Genomic DNA, 22469 nt, shown 5'->3' with positions numbered 1-22469 from the left:
GGCCCCCGGGGTGGTTAAATACCGTGGGGCAGCCCGGCTGCGGTGCCCTGTGAACACACGTGTACCCCGCTGGTGGCAGCTCTGATAAGGAACCAGAGATAGGGGGCCTGAACAATGGGGCAGGCTCACTTCCCATACTCAGAAATGAGCACATCCACCCCCACCCCAACCGCGGAGGACAATGTGACCGAGAGCGAGCAGCGTGAGGTCACCGGCATCGGGATTTCTGGGGGGGAAGCGGGGCCCAGGCTGCGCTCAGTCCGAGCAGAGGGGCGGGGCCTCAGGAGGCTGACATTTCAAAGCAGCTGTTGTTTTTTTCTCTCCCTCCTCTACGACAATGTGTTTTGTAATTTAAGGCCTGTATGTCACGGGTGGCTTATCATTCTTAAATTTAACAGAACTAAGACTTTCTGGTTTCAAAAGGTAAAAAGCACCAGGAGTTGATGTTTTTACCGTCCTACTTGTCTGAAAGTGAACAAAGGCTGTGTCATTCCGGAGGCCGTTTCCGGAGACACCAAGGTAACGTGGCAGAACACTGGGTGTAGAACACACGATGCTACCAAGATGAATTTGTTGTTAAATTTCTGGCCTTAAGAGAAGAAGATAGAACGAATGGTTCCATACATGGCAAAGGACACTTGCAGGCACCCCGTAGTTTATAGGGGCCTTGGTTGATCTTATTTTATCCCAAATTCCGACAGTGGCTTACCATGCCTATCTAACCTGTCACCTTGAACTGAGGCAATTCAGTCACAGATGTGATTTTTAAAGATACAAAAATATAGAACACAAACAGGCCTCACAGTTAAGTGAATTTCTCCTTTGCTTTGTGCTAAGAAGACTTACTCTCTGGTGATGACAGGGTCAAGGTCAGCCCAGCCTTCCTGTCCACACTTGCAGCACATATAAACCTTAGTAATGAGACCGAAGTCTTAGAATTAGCTGAGTGCCCATAAATACTTGGGAAGCACAGGAGGATGAAAGAAATATGAACTCGTTAGCAACATTATACTTGTGTACTTGAATGGATCTCCAGGATAACGTCACTGTCGCTGTTTCTATTGTAACAACATTGTTCTTGTGTGCTTAATGGAGAATTATAAGCACATATCAACTGGTATTGATATGAATATTTAGAAAATGAGCTCTTGCATTCGTAATTCTTCCTTTCGAAGAATTCATACAGATGTTCAGTTGTTTTGTTGGGGGGTGATACAGCCAGCCAAGACTAGCCCAGACGGGGGGAAAAAAAAGATTCTTAATTAAGAATGTTCACCCACCCTTAGAAAGTGCGACTTTGATTTTCTACTTTACACACATCCCGTACTGTTAAAGAAAAACTGTCTTACAATGAGGATGGATTACTTAACGAAGTAAATTTTACTTAGGGGACACCTTTGATTGATTTATAGTTTTTGGATTCAACATCCTATTTTTTAATTTGCCCTTTATATCTACTGGATCTGCAGAAGGCAAGGGGAAGGGCATGGGCCAGGAAATCAGGCGGATGCGGGTGAGTGATGGCCGTGTGATTACCCTCTGAGCTTCCTCTGCTCCGTGCCCGCAGAAGTAATGTCTCCATTCACCGTCACCAACGCTGGGGACAGGACCCCACTGCCCAGGCGAAAGCTCCGTGAACTCAATCAAGTCCATTTCCTTCCTTCCTGCAGTGTGTTAACACCTTTGAAACCTCATGGAAACTGTGCCCAAGATTTAGAAAAGAACGAGTATTCCCACGTACATTGGCCTCAGTGGGGGTCTACAGAAATGCTCAGAAACACACTTTTTCAGGGAAAGGCAGCTCCAGACAGGAAGTTTTTGTTGGAGAGGAGGACAGACGCCGGGAGGCTGCATTAGGCACATTCACAACGGCATTCCTGTTCCAGGAAGGCTCCGGGCAGAGAGGTTAGGGACGGGTTGCCCCTGATAAACCCCTGGCATTTCTGTGCCAATGGGCAAACTAACAAGACTTCCTGGGATGGGGTGGGAGCTTCTGACTGTCCAAAGTCACTCTCCACAGTACAATCTCGCTGCCCTGTCTTGCCTCCCTCTGCGTCCCAAACACGCAGAGATGATACACAGAGAGGGCAGTGTGTGCGACAACATGCACATTACACGTCACGGTCTGCTTACATGTTTTACCACAAACCCCGTCTACACCACTGCATGTGAATACGTTGCACACTGACCGCGATTACTCACCAAACTGGTTGGCCCTGCAGTGCCTCAGGGTTCGGACGGTGTCTGCAATCATATGCTGCAAGGCAAGCAGGAGGCAGGTCAGTGGGAGGTCACTGCGGGTGCGGCCCAAGTAGCATGCTTGCCGGGATCGATGGGTATTCACACCCTCAGGTGTAGCTTGAAGCCGGACTTTGATAATACTGAGCTTGGGGTTCAGAAGAGTATTTAGTCCTTGTCTGTAGAAACAGGGGCTCCCTCACCCAGTTGCACAATTCTTTTTTTTTTTTTTTTAATATATTTTATTGATTTTGTACAGAGAGGAAGGGAGAGAGATAGTTAGAAACATTGATGAGAGTCATCGATCAGCTGCCTCTTGCACACCTCCTACTGGGGATATGCCCGCAACCAAGGTACATGCCCTTGACCGGAATTGAACCCGGGACCTTTCAGTCCCCAAGCCAAAGCTCTATCCATTGAGCCAAACCAGTTTTGGCCCAGTTGCACAATTCTAATGGAGCCCCAGGAAAACCACTCAAAGATGCAGCTCTCCTCCGCCCGCTGTGTCCGGCCCTCTGCCCACCTATCCCCATGTGCTAAGGCTTTGCCCTCCAGGCGGTGCCCCGCTCACCTTTTCCCAGGAGGCCTCACTGAGCTCTCCCGGTGAACCCGGGAGGCATTCCTCTCCACCTCCCCCCGTCTCCCCCCCTCCCTGTCCTCTGTACACTGCAATGGGCTTTGGGCTCTGGCATTGGTTGTGGAGCTTCCGGTCCACCAGGTCCCACCAGCCGGCTCTGCTTGTCGGCGCCTACCGGCTGCCAGGCACGCTGACTCAGGCCACCTGCCGAAGGGAGGCTGGCATTTTTGTGGAGTCAAAGGTTCACATGTCTCGCATGGTGAGAGGAAGGGAGGCATTCATGAAAGGTAAACATTTTCTAGAACCTCCGTATCTTCACAAAAACGTATGATTAGATTCCCTCCCAGACTCCTCGGTGTTCTACTTCCACGTCTTTCTTTCCAGTCCTCACTGGTCTCCGGGCAAAAGTCTTCCCAGCTCGCGGCTGCTTCGGACGAGGCGCCCCCCCGCCCATTAGTGCCCCTGCAGCAGCCTTCTAAGCTTGGTTTCCACGCTGGAGGAGATACAGACTTTAGGGCAAGGCCACTCTCCGCTCCGGTTCCCCCCATCACGTTCCAGAATAACCTCCAGACCCTCTTGTCTTCCTGCTTTCCTCTTCTGGAAAGTCGCCCTGGCTCCCTAATTAGTTTCATATCAAAATCCAACCATCACCCCGTTATCCAAGCATCTGCACTGATCACCACCTGGTGCCCCAAACCCCTCCGGGTGGCATCCGCAGCCAGGGACTGTGCAGACATGGCAAACCCTCCGGGGACCCTGCCGACATGAAGCTGATCCTGCAGAACTATAGACCCTGTCGTGTGTGAACGTGACCTCCTCACTAAACTGTCCTCACGGCTGCATTGCTAAGCGGCGGAGCACTGAATGGAACAGCGATGAGAGCAGCCGCTCCGCGGCACGTGTGACGGAAATGGGCCTGACTCACGTCTGCGAGTGTATTGTCATGTTTCCTCCCCCCGGAGGGCCGTGTTCCCGGCAGCCCCTCGCGGGGCTCAGCCGCGGCGTCACACGATGTCCATCCTGTGCCATCGGTGAACCTGAGCCCTGATCCTCATCGTTAGGCTTCCTGAAGGCGCAGAGAGGGCGATGTGGGGAAAAGAGGATGCTCTTCTCGTGGAGGGGTGGATGGGAGGAAGGGGAGAGCGTTGGTTGCCTCGTGATGCCACGGGTTGGGCTGGAGCACGGAGAGCCGCGGAGGTGGCGTGGGAGCCGCGGGAACCTCGTTAGGCCCGCCGAGTGCTCCCGCGTCTCCTGAGCTAATGTGTTGGCCTGGATCAGCCGGATAACGATAATGCACTGACTTCTCCGCGAGCTGGTTAAGCTAATATCCGTCATGAGGAATCGGCTCCCCACAAGCTAATTCAGTTACTTTCTATGGGTTCATTATTGTGAAAGATGATCCTGCTTCAGCGTAAGCGAAACCCTGTCCTTTGCTGAGAAATATCCTTAAAAAACTGCCTCTCCTGGGTAATTCAATTTCATTCCCCGGCATCTGAGTAGAACATAGGTTATGGACCACAGATATTTGCCCTTCTAGAAAATTCTAACGTCAACCCGTCTTTTCTGTGTAAGGAGGGGGTCAGCAGCAGGTGTGCTGAATCTTAAATGCCATCTATGTCGAGGCCTAGGAAACCACTGTGTGTCCTAGGGCCTTATATAATAGAACATAGCTTCTGTCTTCTTAATGAAAGTCCTCTTTAAGAATTTAAACTGGAAAATAAGGTATTACTTACATATGCTATTTCCTTAAACTTTCCTAAAGAATTAAGGGTACAAATAATTACTGACCACAGTAGATGTACTACTAGGTAGACTTTCTTGGTTTTAACCCCAATGGTTAGTATGACATCTGAGCACTGATGAAAACAAAACCCTGGATGACATCAGCAGGCATTGAAGGCCTTCCCCAGGGCTGCTGGGGGAAGCAGGGGAGACCAAGATGCTGGTCAGAAACAAGGAGAGGCAGGGGCACGCTCCCCTTTGTGCCATTACTGAATTGTTCTCTCCCTCAAGCACTTAGGGGAAATGACACAATGAGCTTAACCAAACCATTGGTTCACGCCGGGAGAGGGTCAAGCACCCGTCAGCCCTTAACAATGGATAACCGTCTGTGTACAGGGTGCCATTGTTCTCCCATATTCCAAGGAAACTGTCTGGACCTTTATAGGGAATTCCACCTGAGTGACAAACCTCACCCTGCATCTTCCCACATGCTCTCCAAAGCTTATCTGGCATTCTTCACTCGGTGCATTGGCCAGGATTTGGAGTAAATATCGACCAAAGGTTTGATATTCCTGCAAGCCTTCCAGTAAATCCAAACATCGAATGCTGGTGCCTACCGCCTTTTAATGCAACCAGCTGCCCTGTGCTCTTCAGAACATTACACAGTGGCACAGAACACATCTTCAAAGAATAAGTACCAAAACCCCAACCCATTAAATGCCCATTCCCAGCTGTGCTGGTGTGACCATATGTAGTATCTAAATAACTGAGCTCTAATTCCAAAGCACTGAGTGCAGAGAGAGACGTGAAGAGTTATAGGCATGTCCACTTTAAAAATAACCAGCCATAGGGGAATGGTCCTCAGGGCTTACACATGTGGCGAGAAGCCTGCCGCCTGCCTTCAGATCCTAGGTGCATGGTCCGCTGGCCCTGTGCCCTCTCACCCTGTGTGTGGCGAGTTAGAGCAGGGCACTCGGGAGGCACAGGTCAGACGCCAAACCTCGTGTGGACTCAGCAGTTTGCATTGTTCTGGGGTCATGGTCTCCGTCTCCCCCCTCCCTCCTCCTCCTCCCCTCCCTCCTCCCAGGGAACCGGGGGATCATTTCCTGAAAGAGTTCACACAAATCCATTACCATTGACTGAAAAGTCAGAGGCCAGGATCTATGGGCAGGGGTCACTGGTATCGCTCTCAACCACGAAGGACAATCTGATTCATGACTAAAGTTCATCGGTCAGACACATCCATCCTTCTTGCCGCCCACCGGGGCTCGTTGGCGCACTCCTAATTTATACTCGCTCAGGTCTGACAGGCAGCTCCTCCTCTGCCCGGGGCGTGCCTGGCACCGAGGCCAGGAAGAGCTCGTGCAGAACAAAGCCCCGGCGGTGTCCTGGGAATAACTCGGGAGGATCCCAGTGGAACAGCACTGGCTGGGCACCCTCCTTGTAAGCAGGGAGGGCGGTGTGTCAGAGCTGCCCCTCCACGGTGGCCCTCTCTGTCCACAGCTGATGAGAGGGGGTCCTTCCCCTCACACACAGGCCCTTCCCACCCCCCTTCCCACCCATGCTGGGAGGGCTGGGAGGTGGGCACCTCCCCAGGAGAGCAGTGCATGCTGCGACACAGAGAGACAAGCTGCAAAACTCAACCTCAGGAGTGTGAACTCCCCAGACAGGACTCTTACGTTTTACTTTGGGTTCAATAACATACACTCAACTGCTGGTGCTAACCTAATGAAGTTCCATTTTTGGACACTAAAAAACAGATTTTTTTTTTTTTTTTTTTTTAATATTTGGTCTTCAGAACCTTGCTAGTCACGTAGTTCTAATCCCAATACGTTTTGTTGACAATGCACCACATGCACCAAATAGCTTCTGGAAATCGTCACACATTCACTGAGGAAAAGGGCTGCACCCACTGGCTTCTTGGTGCAAAAGGGAGAAGCAAACACTCGAAAAGGGAGAAACAATGCACGTTACTTACCAGCTTCTCAAAATTGACGAGATTATCCAAAAATGTTTTGTTTCCCTCGTGAATAAATGTCACATCTGGAAATGAAAAGCAAAAAGATACATGTACCATTAGGAATGGATCATGAGTCAGGGCTGAAGAGGTCTAGACGCAACATCGCTTATTAATTTTTCTTAAACATTATGGATTGGCCCAGACATTTGACACGGCACCTTGAAATTGAATCTGTTCATTATTTGAAGTGAAAGGGTATCATTTATGTGTGTGTGTGAGTGTGTAGGGGGGGAGGGGGAGAGATATTATAACATTAACGCAAGTGTATATTTTGCACTGACAATGAAGTGCTTGCCTCCAACTGCTTCATATAAATGAAGACTTCATACTATTCTATGACCTGACAGGTCCATTATGTTTTTAGGTCAGAACATTGAGTAGAAAACAAAAGAATCTCCAGAAATAATAAGATCTTAATATTTATGCTTTTTAAAGACAATTTTTGGCAAAGTGTAGAGAACCTGCTTTATTTGAAAAGTTCAGACCCAGATTTAGGTGTTTCATGTGGATTTCTGGCTCTCTGAGTCAGTGCCTGCTTGTGTACCAGGCATGATTGAGGAAAGAGGCAGCTTTGAAAATGGCAAGGTCCCTGGCCGTGTCCGCCCAGGAGAAAGGAAACACCATTGATGGAGACACTCTGAGGACGGAGGATGAAGGCTCACGGGGAGAGGAAGGGAACGAACGTTATGTTGGCTTGAGCGTCACTGCATTTAAAGCGACAGGAGACATTCAAATACAGGTCTCCTGTGGTTGCATGAAGCAGAGGCGCCCTCCCAAGAGACAGTGGTGGGAAGGGACTACCATCTCAAACCACCACTTTCTGGAAACTATTCAGCTGCTTGGGACCGTGAGCCTCAACACTGCTGTAGGGTTTCCTGCTTTCTTAACAGATTCCACACCATGGGGCGGGGTGGAGTATATAAAAAAGGCAAGAAATTCAGCTGGAACGTAGGAAAGCTGATGGCTGGTAGGGGCCTCAGGCTCTGTGGTTACTTCATAATCTGCAGGCTTGCTGGGTACTGAGTACCTTGAAGAATGACAGATGGGAAGCCTAGCCCTTCTTAACACCCAACAAGTTCAGTCCTGTCCCTTTCCTCTATCTAAAAGGACCCCAAAGTAGGGAGCACAGGTGGGGCCGTGGGTGTATGTTTGAGTGTGTTTTCTAAAGAAGTTTATTGCAACTTTTAAAATAACTGCAAAATTTTAATTTTTCAGTTAAAAAAGCCTAACCATTAATGTAGTTTATTTTTCCCCCCAAAATGTCTTATTCTCAGGCATGATATATACGTATTTCAAATTTTCATCCTATTTTCCTTTGGAAATTATTTCAGACAAAAATGGCAGCTTTAAATACAAAAGACTGCTAATGATGTTTATTTTTGTAATCCCAAACAATTTATGCGAAGAAAAAATAAGTGCTTATTTAATTCAAGAAAACTTCTAAGAAAAAAAAGAAAAAAGTGTTTACATTTACTAGAGCGAATGCGTTATGTCTTTTCAGTAGAGAAAAAGGGGGGGATTTGTTGTGCTGCCAACAAGGAGGTCTCTATAAGCTCCGTGGAGCAGAAAATTGTGTCTGAGCTCATTGTGGGTGTGAGACACCTGGCTGCAGTAGCAGTTTGGGGGGAAATCACCAAGGTACAGCAGAAAGCTCTGCTCACGTCCGATTAAGTTAAAGGGGCACAGCCAGCTAATTTCTCATTACCTTAAAATACGTTTCAAAAATGTTAATTCCTAAAGTCATTCCTTCCTAAGAGCTGTCCTCATTCTGTTTTTCCTATTTGTGTCTAAATGAGTCTGTGTTCCTCCCCCTGCCACCCCGCTCTCCCACTGGATGTGTCTCATTTGCAAATAAAAATCATAAACCCGAATAAACCTATCCTAAAGGGAAATAAATACGAAAAACCAAAGTCCCTTTAAGTTATTTTGCTATTACAACCTCTCCTTGTTTCATCCATGTGCATTAGTGGACTCTTTTCGGGCTGGATGAAGTGTCTGTGCACCTCTCAATTGTCCCAATGGTCGGCAAACTGTGGCTCTTGAGCCACATGCGGCTCGCAAGCCTCAGTTTGCCGCTCTATTGACTATTGAGTTTGCCAACCACTGGGATAGGGGCTTAAGCACAAGGAACAACAACAACCTGTAATTATTGGAATTGAAAGTCTAGGTCAGTGGTTGGCAAACTCATTAGTCAACAGAGCAGCAAACCTTGGTTTGTGAGCAGCAGGTGGCTCAGGAGCCACAGTTTGCTAACCACTGTAATAGATTATTGTCTATATGGTTTCATAGAGATGCTTGCTTTATGCCAGATGAAGACCCAATGAGGAAATGCAAGAGTGAATAGCCACTCAGTAACTCTCCAAGCTCAGCTTATTCCTGAGAGAAGCCGAAGAGGGGCTATCAGCTTCGCCCATGGGGCGGGCTCAGGGGGAGGGGTGCAAAGGGAGGGAGAGTAAGGGGAGGCAGGGGAAGATGGCTGGGCCAGCCAGCCCTCTAGCTCCAAGTAACTCATTTCCAGAAACACATCTAAGGGTCCAGTCATGGGGACCTGGCCCAGCCAGAGAGCAGAGGCTCTGTGGTTTCTATAAAATCCTTTCGAGGAATCACAATATGGCCAAGAAAAATGGCCAAATCCACCCTGGTCGGGTGGCTCCCTTGGCTGGAGCATGTCTCATACACTAAAAGGTGGCAGAGGTTTGATCCCAGTCAGGGCACATACCTAGGTTCGGGGTTCGATACTGGGATGGGGTGTGTGCGGGAGGCAACCGATCAATGTTTCTCTCTCATATCAATGTTTCTCTCTCTTCTCTCAAATCAATAAAAGAAGAGAGAACCCCTCCACCCCATGGAAAGCACACAGGAGGACATAGACAGAAGGTCAGGAGCGTAGGCCAGATTAAAACGAGCTTCCCCTTCATGAATCCCCTTGGTGTGAAAGCACCGCTCGGATCTCATCAGTACGTTTAACCAGCATGTTCCATGAGGTGTCATTTGCTGCTCCTCAGAGAAGTCTGCGAACTAACTTGGAGGGCTCACGTTCTTTCCCACCAGACCCGCTCCTGGAAAGGAGCAAGTGTGTCTGGACCGGCCTGTGTCCCACACGGCAGCACGTGTGGGCTGCGGCTCTGGGCTGCCTACGTAGCACTTGACTGCCTGCCTCTGGGGTCCTGCATGCCAGCCTGGTCTGGGTGGAATTGAGTAGATTATAAACTCACAGAAAAAACAAACAAACAAACAAACAAACACACACACACACAAAAAACAGTGCACAGGAGCAGGGTTAACACACAAAAATTCCCAATCCTAAATTCTCAGTCCTAAAATGCTCTGCTGTCTGCTCACGTTTAAGTCCGTATTGTAGGCATCTCAGAAATAACAGTGCATTTGAAAAGCTACCACAGAGAAACCCTGTTAGTTCTGAATGTGGAAATTACTTTAAAGCAATAAACTGAGCCCTCTTTTTTGTTTGTTCTGTACAGTTATAAGATACATTTCTGGAATATGGAGTTACAAGTGGAAGAGGAAAAATCGTTACCTTTGAGCAGTAAGGGCATGAAGGGGATCTTGGGCGGCTTCATCTTTTTGAAGGTATCTCTGTAGGCCTTGTGGTTCAGGGAAGGGTCCTGCCAGCCAAGCGGATCACAAAGAGAAAGAAAAATCAATCTGCTGTAGTAACACTTCTCAATCCACGTTGCTATGCAATTTGAACACGTTTTGGATATGGAGACGTCTTCCCTAAGAACGGAGGGGACAAAGGGTTCCTGGGAAAATAAATTAGGGCTGGAAATCTAGGTAATGAATGAAAGCCACGCTATTGGTTTACAGTCATGGGAAGTGGCCACAAAAGAGAGACACCTTTTGATGGCCCTATTATTTTCCTTGAATCGGTTCTGTAAGTACAGTTTCCTCCACATAATTTCTGTCATGAGGAAACCCGGGAATCTTTTGTCAGGGACACTGCATGGAAAAATGCCCTTGTAGTGCACAGACAAGACAGCGAGCACAGGAGAACACCGTCTTATTGTGCTCTGAAAAGAAACTGCATTTTGTGCCTGAACCTAAGCAATGGTACAGAGGAGAAGAGAAGACAGCATAAGCCACTGATTGCATGCTAAATCTATACCAGTGCACTTCCCAGGCTTGGAAACGGCCCTTATCAACAATCTGCCTGCTGACAACCATGCCGAAGGGCCATTCCCAGTACTGCACTCCATGGAGAAGCAGCATTCACTGTGCTCTTGCTTCACTTCCTAAGAGGCAAAGCTCCATTCTCAGGGCAGGGGAGCGTGCTTGTGCTTGCGCACGCACGCGCATGTGTGTGTGTGTGTGTGTGTGTGTGTGTGTCTCTAAGCTACCCACCCCGATCCAGTGCAGCCCCCACCCCTGGGATCTAGAAGACAATCAGACCTTGGCAACTCATTGGGAGGATAAGTCCCCTCTGGGTCAACTACTTACTGTTAAGCTTTCAAGTTCAGAGAAAAGTTTCTTAAATTTCCCAGGGATTTTCTAAAAACAAAGACAAAAACAAAACAAAGCACAAAAAGGTCAAAGAGGTCAGCTATTTGAGAGGTGACGGGGGAGGGTTCATGACGTTGTGCTGACGGGGGCCGTGTCTGCACATAAACTTCTCATCTGGCTCTCCTGGACTCCTCATTGGCAGTTTCCATCACTCAGCAATGTGGCTGGGCATGGCTTGGGAATGTGGCGAAAATCAGTTTAAAATACGTAACAGCCACATGACTGGAATTGGGCCGGTTAGACATTCCACACGCAGGTAATTTTTAAAAACATAAACATTTGGATTTCAGTCCATATTCTACCTTTGACGAATACTTGCACCCCACCTCTGTACCTGGCTCAAGAGGGATGCCTCACCGTCAGTGTTTCCCACCTACACCCTGCAAGTCCATGTCTGAGAACGTGGGCTAACTTTTATTTTAAATATATTTATTTAATGATTTCAGAGAGGAAGGAAGAGGTAGAGAGAGATATAAACATCAATGATGAGAGAGAATCATTGATAGGCTGCCTCCTGCATGTCTCCCACCACTGGGAATCGAGCCCGCAACCTGGACATGTGCCCGTGGCCAGAATCGAACCTGGGACCCTTCAGTTCGTAGGCCGATGCTTTATTCACTGAGCCAAACTGGCTAGGGCTTGGGCTAACTTTGGTGGGCCTCTCCCTCTGAGAACCTAAACAGCTTCATCATGTAACAGCAACAGAGGCAGAACCAGGATTTGGGAAGCCTGAAGCGTATATATAGCATTTTGTGGGCCCTTTTTAAGAAAATCAACACAAAATTGCTTTACTTTTGCAAATTTTACAAAGATGTACATTGTCCAGGTGAACACACTGCCAGGTGCCCAGAAAGTGTGAGGTCCAGACGCTTAATTCGTTAGTGTCGCAGCCAATAGACTCCTGGACAGGGGCCTGCAGGTGAGTGTCTGAAAGGATCACCATGGAGGGGTGCCCACGCCACCTCAGGGCAGAGCCAAGGAAGACTCAATCTGCAGGGGGTCCTTTTACAGTTCTCACTGCTTTCATACACATCTCACAACCGTTTTGAAGACCATTTGATTAAAATAGTCCCTACCAACTGGACACATTATTTTTCATGTAAGCCCTTTAAATCAATTTACGCATCGTAAACAAAGGCTTTTTGTGGGCCCATCTCCCATTCAGTGTTATCTGTCCCTCCCACTCCCCTCTCTGTGAGGACCCCCGAGCTCACCTCCCAGGTTTGCGACAGGCGGCTGACAGAAGCCGTGTTGAGACCCATCACGATAGCAAAGAAAGAGTTCAGGTTCCTCTGGGCTTTGCAGCTGTGGCATAAAAGAAAGCAGAAGACAGTGTGAGGCAACATCCTTTCTCCAGGTGATCGCAAAAAGACACAATGAAAATACTCCCCGAGGCCAGAAAATACTCCCCAACCTCAAGGGCAGGGCTGAACCCGGTTCCATAGCCCCCACATGCTTCCACACGCGTGAGCACCCCCATGGTGGGGGGGTGGTGGTGGTGGTGTCCCTGCTACCGTTTCTCTCAGAAATGAACCCATTTCAAAGGTTCAGCCCATCCTTACTTTCCTTGAGGAGAAGATCTATGCTCAGATACCTCTGACACTTCAAAAACTTCCTCCTATTAAACACGATGTTGGATGTATTTACAGTTTCAACTGAAAATTCTTAAACTCATCGTCCTCTCTATATATACCACACCCTCATCATACCAGCTCTCCAGTCCTGTACCTTTCATCAGCAAGCTGTCTATTTTTTGATAAGCAAGCCCCTCTCCCTTCACAGGTCTACGCGGCCCCTCCCATTACACTCAGACATGCTTTCTTTGCTATCTACAAAATTACTACCATATTCTGGATATATGTAAAATATGACCCATATTATGGGGATACTGTCTCATTTAGAGAGAGAAGGAGATAACATGTAAAATGAGACCACGCTGGGCTCCATTCACTCTGCAAGGTTATCTGTTGTGCATGACATCAACCTTGCCTTTGACTTAATTGGTCACAATTCCACCAATATTCATTCACAGCCGGCTGAGGGCGTCCGGAACAGCAGAGGGAAGCTGGGTGTTCGGTGAGCCAGAGCAGCCTGTGAGTTCTAGACACTCTGTTGTCTGGGACTCAGTAGAAAACAACTTCTCTGAGGCAAGTCTTTAAAATTAAGAAATTATCCTTGCTTGATAATTAAGTATGAAAAATATGAACGTGCTAAGCAGTAAGCTGGGTGCAGGAAAAAATACTGAGTGTCTGCTAATCTAGTTTCCCTGGGCCGCCATCTCTCCCCGACACCTCCATCAATCATCAATGCCTCAGTGGAATTTGGGAACAGTCATATGTAACTTCATATCTTACTCTTTCAGTTATATACTTTGTTAAATTATACATTGTGCATTCTTCACTACCACCATTAATGGCTATGTAAGTTTATCAGAAACATCTCTATATATTGATATAAAAGCCTAAGCAACTGGTTGCTATGACATGTACTGGCCACCAGGGGCAGTTGCTCAATGCAGGAGCTGCCTGCAGGTAGTCAGTGTGCTTCCATAGCCAACCTCCTGAGGCCAGCTGGTCAACCTCCTGAGGTAGCTCCCCACAGCTGGCAGGCCTCATCAGCCCCAATCACCAATCAGGCAGAGGAACCCCACCATGCATGAATTTGTGCACTGGGCCTCTAGTATTTCATAATTTGCTTACTCACTCCCTTGTTGACATTTAAATTATTTTCAATCAATTCAATTCAATGCAATACAAAATGATACAATAAGTATCTTTATGTATAACATTTTTTACTATATTGATGATTTTTTTTAAATATATATTTTATTGATTTTGTACAGAGAGGAAGCGAGAGAGATAGAGAATTAGAAATATCGATGAGAGATAGTCATCGATCAGCTGCCTCTTGCACACCCCCTACTGGGGATGTGCCCGCAACCAAGGTACATGCCCTTGACCGGAATCGAACCCGGGACCTTTCAGTCCCGAAGCCGATGCTCTATCCATTGAGCCAAACCGGTTTCGGTGATGATTTTTTTTTTATTACGTTAGACTTCCATGCATTACACAATTGGTCAAAAGTGATCATGACTTGAGAAGTTCTTCACACATTAAACACTTCTGTCTCCCCAAACAATACCCAGTTCCAGACACTCAGGTTGTGTAAGAGCATCTGGTTCTGAACCAGGAAAATGGCAGAGCTGCTAAAGTAGCAATAGACAGTTATGGCTACACTGGGGCAGGTCCCGCAGAACTGCCTGCTCCTGGGCCAGCCTCAGGACCAGGTGCTGCCCAGTGCAGCTGAGAGCCACACCGGAGGTGCTATTCATCAACAGTGGAACCTGGACAGGCTCTGCTGCCTCCACACCCAGTGTCCAGGATGCCTGGGGTGAACTCAGCCCTGTGGGCCCCACCGCCAATCTCCAGGGCACCGTCATTCCCAGCTCTGGTCTCCACCTCTCGGTAGGCAAGAGGATCTGAAACCCAGTTTAACTCGCCCTCTGGTTTCTGCCAGCTTTCTCCTGGGTGACCCTGCTTGGTATATTCCAGGAATAAACAGACAAGATACTTCCCGGTCTATGATTTAGGAATCCATCTGTTCTTGAGAACCACTGGTGTCTAAAGGCACAGTATGGTGACTCTACTTCCCTTCTGCCACTGACTCACACCATTTCTATCTCAGCGCAGCCCTGGACACTTCACACCAGCTGGACAGAACCGAATGGACAGCACCGAATGGGCTTCCTCTCTGGATGTGATGACTCCAAGTACCCTGTGCCCAGTGAGAGCCGACCCATCCTGGTGCCAGAAGACCTCAGCTGGAGGCTCTCCTTACCCCAGATCTCCTGCTACCAACCTCATGGAGGCCCCTCTGGTTGTCTCTCCCCACTAGACATTAGGTTCCTGAAGGCTGGATTACAGTCTATTTCTGGCCATCACCCCAATACTGGGTAGGCAGGAAGCCATTCAGATGGCATTTGCTGGAGTTGAAACTGAAACTTTTTGGGGAAATGGAATATATATCAATATATATCAATATATATCAATATATATCAATATATATATATATCTATATAAATATATATATATATATATATATATATAAAAAATATATATATATATATGTCTAAGTGATCATCTGACCATTAGATTGTCCAACCAGTAGCTATGATGTGCAATGACCACCAGGGGCAGACGTTCAATGTGGGAGCTGCTGAGCTGTGGTGACTCGGCAGCTGCAGTTCTTGGGTGACACACCCAGAACCAGAGAGGAGGGAGCCCAATTCTGGGGTGCATCACCTGAGAACTGCCCTCTCGAGATCCGGAACCCCTCAGGGATGTCGGAGAGCTGGTTTTGGCCTGGTCCCCACAGGCCAGGCCTAGGGACCCCATCCTCTAGTTCATTATAAAAAAGTTTACTCTTCTTTTTATTCAGTTATCATTTATCTATGTGGGATCTTAGATATAATTCTCATCTTTTTATCTTTTAGTCCTCCATAAATAATTTTCTTGGCCCAGATCTCTTTTTCACTCATACTTACAATAAAAAGGCACTTATAACTAACATCTGACTCTGTGAAAAGGAAAAAGGAATGAAAACAGACATGATTTCTCTAGAAGACAAATTGAGGCAGTACACATGTTAGATACCATTCCAGTCCAGACTCCTCTGTGATTGAGGTTCATTCATTCCATGATAAGAACAGACCGCCTGACACTAAACATGCCAGTTTGGCAAAACTCCTTTGTCTCTGAGAGGGAATAAAATCCACTCTATCCACAGAGGTGGGGGATGGGATGGTGAGAAGGAAGGGAGACATGAATATGCAAATAGGATGCCGGAGGCAAGGAAAACACTTCGTGATCACGGAAATTATTGTTTTCCCTTGGCTATCCCTACTACTGTGATGATAAGGAATTTAACTTTGTGTTCCTATTGCCATTCCAGTCCATGGGCTAGGCTTAGAGACCAGGACCGTGAATAATTCAAGACCACGGGGCCGTGCAGAGAAGATGTGAATAGATTTCATTTCCCTAAGGATCCATATAATCTTACACTAAGAAGAGAGCTGTGTGGTGTCATTTTACTCTTTGGAACATTAATCTCCCATTTCTCCAAGTAGCTGGCATTTTTAAGAGGTTTTTTTTTTTTTTTTTTTTTTTTTTTTTTTTTTTTTTTTTTTTTTTTTTTTTTTTTTTTTTTTTTTTTTTTTAATTCTAAAGAGCCTCACCGTTAGGTATTTCATAGGTTGTTATGGAATGTACAGGCCAAATTAAAAAAAAAAAAAGGGGGGGGGGGAGTATTTAACATAAGAGCAGCCCCAGATTTAGGCTTCTCTGTTACTCTCTCTCCTTCCCTTCCAGGCACACCAACCCAGGCAGGCACTCCCACTGTCCCTCGCAGATTAAATGGAACGCCCTGCTTCTGGGTTATTCTCCCTATGGTTCAATCTACATCCACTCTCAGACCAGCCTTCCCTAGGGCACCACCCTGAGCATCCGCTTCCTGCACAAACATTTTCAGTGACCTCCTACTGCCTCCTCCAGGCAGTGCAAACTCTTCCACCTGAAATTCAAAGTCCTTTATGGATTGGTCCCATCTTCCTTTGCAGATGAATCTCCCACATCTTCCTTTCAAACACCCTCCGCGAGGGTGCCCCTGGGTCAGGGTACTTTCCCTGACCCCCGGTGCTCTGCCTCCAGGGAATGGACACCTGTCCAATTCTACCCGGAATTCAAACATGGCCTCACACGTGTTCCAAACCCACCTTCCCCACCTTGGCGGTATGTGAGCGCCCCCTCCTCTAAAGCCCCCAGAATGTAATCTCATATTATGGCATGTCCCCGTTCTAATCTGCACGCTGGCCACTTGTGTTATAAAAGCGCCGCCCCTGCTCGCCGCGCCCCCGCCCCCCGCGACCCCCTCGCAGACTGCAAACTTCCAAAGTCAGACTGCAAAATCCCGAAGGCTGGAATGGGGTGTCAGCTTGGTCTGAGTTGCCCACAGTGGATCTGCACCTATACTAAGTGATCGGTAAGTATTTCCTGAATGTTGGTCTGGCAGGTACTCAGAACACTGATACAAAAACTGTTCTGGAAGACAGAGGAGAAATAAAGTGGGAAGGCTGGGAGGTAGAAGGAACGGGAAAGATTTCGGTTCCTGCCTCCTGCTTCGGTTGGGAAGCTGTCCCAAGAGCGGTCTCAGTTCACGGATCTGGTATATTCAGAGATGCTCCCAGCAAGTTACGAAAATGTCATTCCACCAACATTTACGGAGTCTCTGTTATTCACTGAGTCCTGTTCCAGGCTCCCAGTACAATGACTGCTTAGAACTGGTCCCTGCCCTCTGCAGCCTCATCCAGCGGGAAGGAGCCCCATATATTGTAATAAACTGGTAAGTTCAATCAACAAAATAAAGGCATTTTTAAAAAGGAAACACAGCAGAAACCGGTTTGGCTAAGTGGATAGAGCATTGTCTGTGAACTGAAAGGTTCCAGGTTCGATTCCGGTCAAGGACATGTACATTGGTTGCGGGCACATCCTTGGTAGGGGGTGTGCATGAGGCAGCTGGTCGATGTATCTCTCTCATTGATGTTTCTAACTCTCTATCCCTCTCCCTTCCTCTCTGTGAAAAATCAATAAAAAGATATAAGTAAATAAATAAATAAATAAAATAAAAAGGAAACACAGCAAGAGTGTGTGTGTGGGGGGAGGGGATGGGGTCTCAGTAGGGAGTAGTTGACCTTCCATTTGAAACTCAGTGATGTCTTCATGAAGAAAGCAACACTTGCCCTGCAACTTCAAGAGTAGGTGGAAAGGGCCCTTAGCAGACGCAGCACGTGTCCATGCTTGGAGGACAGTGTGCCTGGGAAAGGGCAGCCATTCAGAGCGGCTGCAGCATGGCGTGCCCCCAGCCTGGGGTGAGGCTCAGAGGCCAGGAGGGACCAGCCAGCGTACGCCTGCAAGGAATTTGTAAGGTTCACACTGTGGGCAATAGGGAGTCGAGAGCAGAATTCTCGGAAACAGCTGATTCTCAGTGATTATTACCCTGCCCCATCACCTCCCCCGTTGTCCTAGCTGCTGTAGCTCCCTGGCCGCATGGCAATTTGGCTGCAGAATGGGTATGTGTGCACGGCCTGCTTATTAGCTCTGTAGCACAGAGCAGAGGGCCTCTGCCTGGGATTTTGATATTTACTTTAAAATAGAAAGACTTCAAACGAAGAGTCATAAATATTCATGAAGAGACCTTTCCAATCATCCGGTCATCTCACCCCACGTGACACGTTTACATCCACCCTTCCTATCACCACAAGGGAAACAAACGGTCCTCTGGCGAGGAGAGGAGCGGAATTGCAGGTTTCATCACAAGGAACTCACTGGGCGGCGATCTTGATGAACTTCTTCACCAGCTGCACCCGCTTGCCCAGCTGGCTGCAGAGCAGAATCTCCGTGGCCACCCAGAGCTGGACCTCATTGCAGCGCTGGAGCAGGAGGCTGAGGTTCGCGGTGTGCTCCCCACTGCCTTGTCTGCTGAATGTGAAGTAGATCAGCTCTTGCTGAAAGAAAAGGTAGTCATGGCCAGTGTTTATTTTCAGTGCACAGTCTGGTTGATTCAAAATTCAGTTCATCTTTAAAACCTCTTTCTGGTGGTAGCCATCCTCATATCAGGCTCGGCGGCAATATATTCAATTTGAAACAACTTCCCTTTAGTTTTAGGGATGCCTCATTCAAAAATGCTCACTTAGGCTCCTTATATAAATGTGTTCCTTTAGGATGTGAGAACGGTGCCTTTCTATGGAAATCTAAGACATTCAATGTTTAAATCACAGGCTGAATGGAATCCACACTTCCTAAACTTGTTACGCTGGCCAATTCAAGCGTAAATGAAATATGATTATAGTACTTGTTAAGATGCACTTAGACCCTCACAGGTAGAGTCTCTAGGCAAGGGTTCTCCAAGGGTTTAGTGTGAATCAGGATCACCTCCCTTCCCCCAACCAGCCCCTGATTCAGTAGGTCTGTGGTAGGGACAAAAGTGCCCGTTGCTAATGAGTTTCCAGGCGGCGTTGATGATGCTGGTCTGGATGCCCAGGCTTTGAGAGCCACAGACCCAAGACAGTGTCAGATAGTAAATAGGAAGAGCAAGGTCCAGAATGAAAAAGTAAGACCAGTAACTATTTACTATATATGTGGATTGTTCCCACATAGGGCAGAAGAAGATGCTTGTTTCTAAGCGGAGGAGGTGTGTGTACTCTTCGGAAGTCGTTCACATTCTCCCTCTGCCCATGCAGGACGCAACCTGTTCTGCTCACATTTCCAACGCGACATGTCATTGAGCGGGAATGACTTCACCACTTGCTCAAATTCAGATCATCGTGTTGGAAACGTAACAAGCAGACATGAGGACACAGGGAAGTAATTCCCAGCTGAAAGCGAGCGCAGGGAGCACGCTGGGCCCGAGTCCCTCCTGCGGGAGGAAGGGCCGCCTCCCAGTGAAAATGCCACCACAGGCAAAGCAAGGGCAGCATGTGGCCGCCCAGAGCTTCTCGCTGCCGGCTTTCAGATGCCCATGAGCGCCCCACGAGCTCTGCTCATTTGTTCATTATCAGTAGCATTTGCCCATAACCTGTTGCTTTACAAATATTATAAGCTGTCCTCCAGGGAGAAGTTGATGGACGTAAAAGTGTGAAATATACCTCAAAAATTTCAAGAAAGTACTTGACATATTGCTGAATAGTCTAAATTTATAGAATGTTCCTATGTGAAAGTATGTGTGTGTACATATACACACACAATATTCATATGTTTTTTGTATATCTTTTATAAGCTTTTTGGGGGAAATTAAAATATCAATATCAAAGGCATCAAAGACAAAATAGCTCTTCAGCTCCATTAGAGCGCGCTCTCTCTCTCTCTCTCTCTCTCTCTCTCTCTATATATATATATATATATATACACACACACACATAATATACATATTTACATATCTATTCATACATATACTAGTAAAATTGTGACATGTTTAAATTATATTCTACAAACATATGATTGTACCAGGAGCAAAGAAAGCATGACCAAGTATTTTGATGTTCCTCAGACTGGATCAAATATCAAATATCTTTTTGGATCACGATATTCTAGCATAACGTTATCACTAGATAATGGATCTTTTAAACACCTAATCACATGCATAGATATTGTTCAAAAAGAATTCACAGTTAAAAGAGAACTAGCATTTATTTGATCTTTTCTCCCCTTCCTTACCTCGTGAATCGAATTGAAGAGACTCCAATCAAAATTCATTAATTCCAGAGCAAGATCCCAAGTGTTCATTCCCAAGATCCTCAACGGCCTTTGCTGGGACTCCTCGTTTTCGGCAAAAGGGTTCTAAACAAACAGAAGCAGAAGGATCCTCAGTGGCCTCAATGGGCGACACCGCATTGGCTGCCCCGGGAAGGCACTAAAGCCCAGATTAGAAAAGCAATCTTGTCTGAGGGCATTACATATTCCCCCCGGTCTGTTCACCTTCAGTGAGTTACAGCCAATTTAGAAAACAGCCTTGCAAACGGGAGAATGTGATCAATGAGGTAGCTGGCCCCCTCCCTCCCCCACGCGTGCCCACACAAATCTGATTATAAAGCACTGCCGGGCAGACAGCATAATGAAAGCAAAAGCTCCGAGGCCACGTGTGCTTCTGGTGGGAATTAATATGCCAGCAGGGTGAGTATAAAAACAAACAGAGGAAATGTCACAGCGCACTTCAATAAAGACAGACACGGCTTCTGCAGGAAGCGTGCTTAGTAAGACACATGTTCACAAATTGTGTTGCAGCGTTTGTGGAAAGCGAACAAAATTTAAACACGAAATATAAAATAAAAGTGATTTCATTTATACCGTATAGTGGGTGATTTATTTTAAGTGTCAGTACTTCTTTAAAATATGGCATGAAATCATTAAGTGTCACCACAACTTTAAATCTACTGTCACTGTTAAATGTATTAAAAAGTATTCGGCCTCTTTTCAAAATATTTGATTTTTTAAATTAAAATAGAAACTCTCCCATCTGAGGGGCGGACTTGAACAGTTAATGAAATCCTAGTTACTGACTTGGAAGAGAAAGAATGGGACTTTGCGAACTACACGACATTGCAGGATGGAGGGCATTGCTCAGATTCCAGATATTAACCTCTGTTTCTAAACTGCAAAATAAACGATTTTCATTTTAGAATTCTTACATTTATGATCTTATAATTAAACAAAGAAATGGCAGAGGGCCTTCACAGAACTTTTCCACAGACTTGCTTCTGCTCGGAACAGGTTAAGATACAAATTGTCCCCGTGTCCCCAGAGTGGGAGGCAGAGGGGAGCTCCGCCCGGGCGGTCAGCCAGGATGCACATGCAGATACGGAGGCGCCGGGGCGGGGACAAGCCACGGCTTCTCAGGGATTGTCTGATGGGACCAGACGGACACCAGGCTGCACCGCACACATTCGGAGGGAGAGCCATGGGTTGGGAATAGCAGTAATCTCAGCTCACTGAGCTGGCGACATAAGGATATTTTCACATGGTCTCTCCTACTTTCTCCCTAAATACAGCCCTTACCTTGGCACTGCCTTATGGTTTATTCAAGGTTGTCCACTACCCTCTCGGAGAAATGCTTTCTATGTATTTCTCCATCCCATTCATCCAGAGCTCCAGGCTTGCTTTCCAAAAATATTATCTACAGGCAAGCATAGTGGATACTGGTGGTTTCATGTGCTTTTTACCCGTTACAATGTCCCCTGTCAACTGAAATATTTTGGAGCTAAAATACCTACAGCTATGATTCTAATGGGGACATGTTCGGTGTTGTGTAAAGTTGGTGAGGGGAACATTCGAGGGCAGGATGGTGTCTGGCTCATCTTGGCATGCACTTTGCAGCATCCATGGGGACCATGACTCGGGCCTGCCTTCTCCTCTTCTGAAGCTGGCCCTGGACGGTGGAATGAGCGCTCTGGGGATGCAGTTTCCCTCCACCACCACCTCCTGGAGCCCAGAAAGCCACCCAGGAGATTGCCCTCCTTCATGGGGAGGGGAAAGTCAACTCAATCTCATTATTTACTCAGAGATGCCTTATAGCACATGTGTCAAACACAAGGCCCGCGGGCCAAATCCGTCCCGCCAGGCCTTGCAATGTGGCCCACACCGCGCTGTCATCACTGCACTCCGCTGCGTTTCCATCACAATGACAGTTTATGACTGTTCAGTAAACCATTCGGCCTGCGATTTAGGCTGGATTTTAGATTTTGGCCCCTTCTCTGATTGCGTTCGACACCCCTACCTTATAGCATCGGTGTGTCCTGTGTCACTGATGGAATTACATTGTTTGCAGACACAGGACTGGTGACCTGTG

General features: G+C 47.1%; 1 protein-coding gene across 7 annotated transcripts in view; it reads right to left on the bottom strand.

Annotated features, from left to right (window-relative positions):
• RAPGEF5 (Rap guanine nucleotide exchange factor 5) overlaps window positions 1-22469 on the bottom strand; it is a 183866-nt gene that overhangs the window by 4422 nt on the left and 156975 nt on the right. For 3 of the 7 annotated variants that reach the window (XM_036429201.2, XM_036429198.2, XM_036429199.2), the window contains 7 exons: window positions 20342-20464; window positions 18455-18633; window positions 12290-12380; window positions 11013-11063; window positions 10093-10180; window positions 6516-6580; window positions 2203-2257 (listed from right to left, as the gene is read on the bottom strand). In XM_036429201.2, coding sequence (XP_036285094.1) covers window positions 2203-2257; window positions 6516-6580; window positions 10093-10180; window positions 11013-11063; window positions 12290-12380; window positions 18455-18633; window positions 20342-20464 — 652 coding nt within the window. Of the gene's footprint in view, window positions 1-2202; window positions 2258-6515; window positions 6581-10092; window positions 10181-11012; window positions 11064-12289; window positions 12381-18454; window positions 18634-20341; window positions 20465-22469 lie in introns of those variants that run through there. The other 4 variants (XM_036429202.2, XM_036429200.2, XR_004986511.2 and 1 more) reach the window with 3 other exon arrangements.

The sequence above is a fragment of the Pipistrellus kuhlii genome, unplaced genomic scaffold (genome assembly GCF_014108245.1).
Source record: "Pipistrellus kuhlii isolate mPipKuh1 unplaced genomic scaffold, mPipKuh1.p scaffold_m20_p_10, whole genome shotgun sequence".
In the NCBI taxonomy this organism is placed as follows: domain Eukaryota; kingdom Metazoa; phylum Chordata; class Mammalia; order Chiroptera; family Vespertilionidae; genus Pipistrellus; species Pipistrellus kuhlii.
This window is presented reverse-complemented; position numbering and strand designations above follow the sequence as displayed.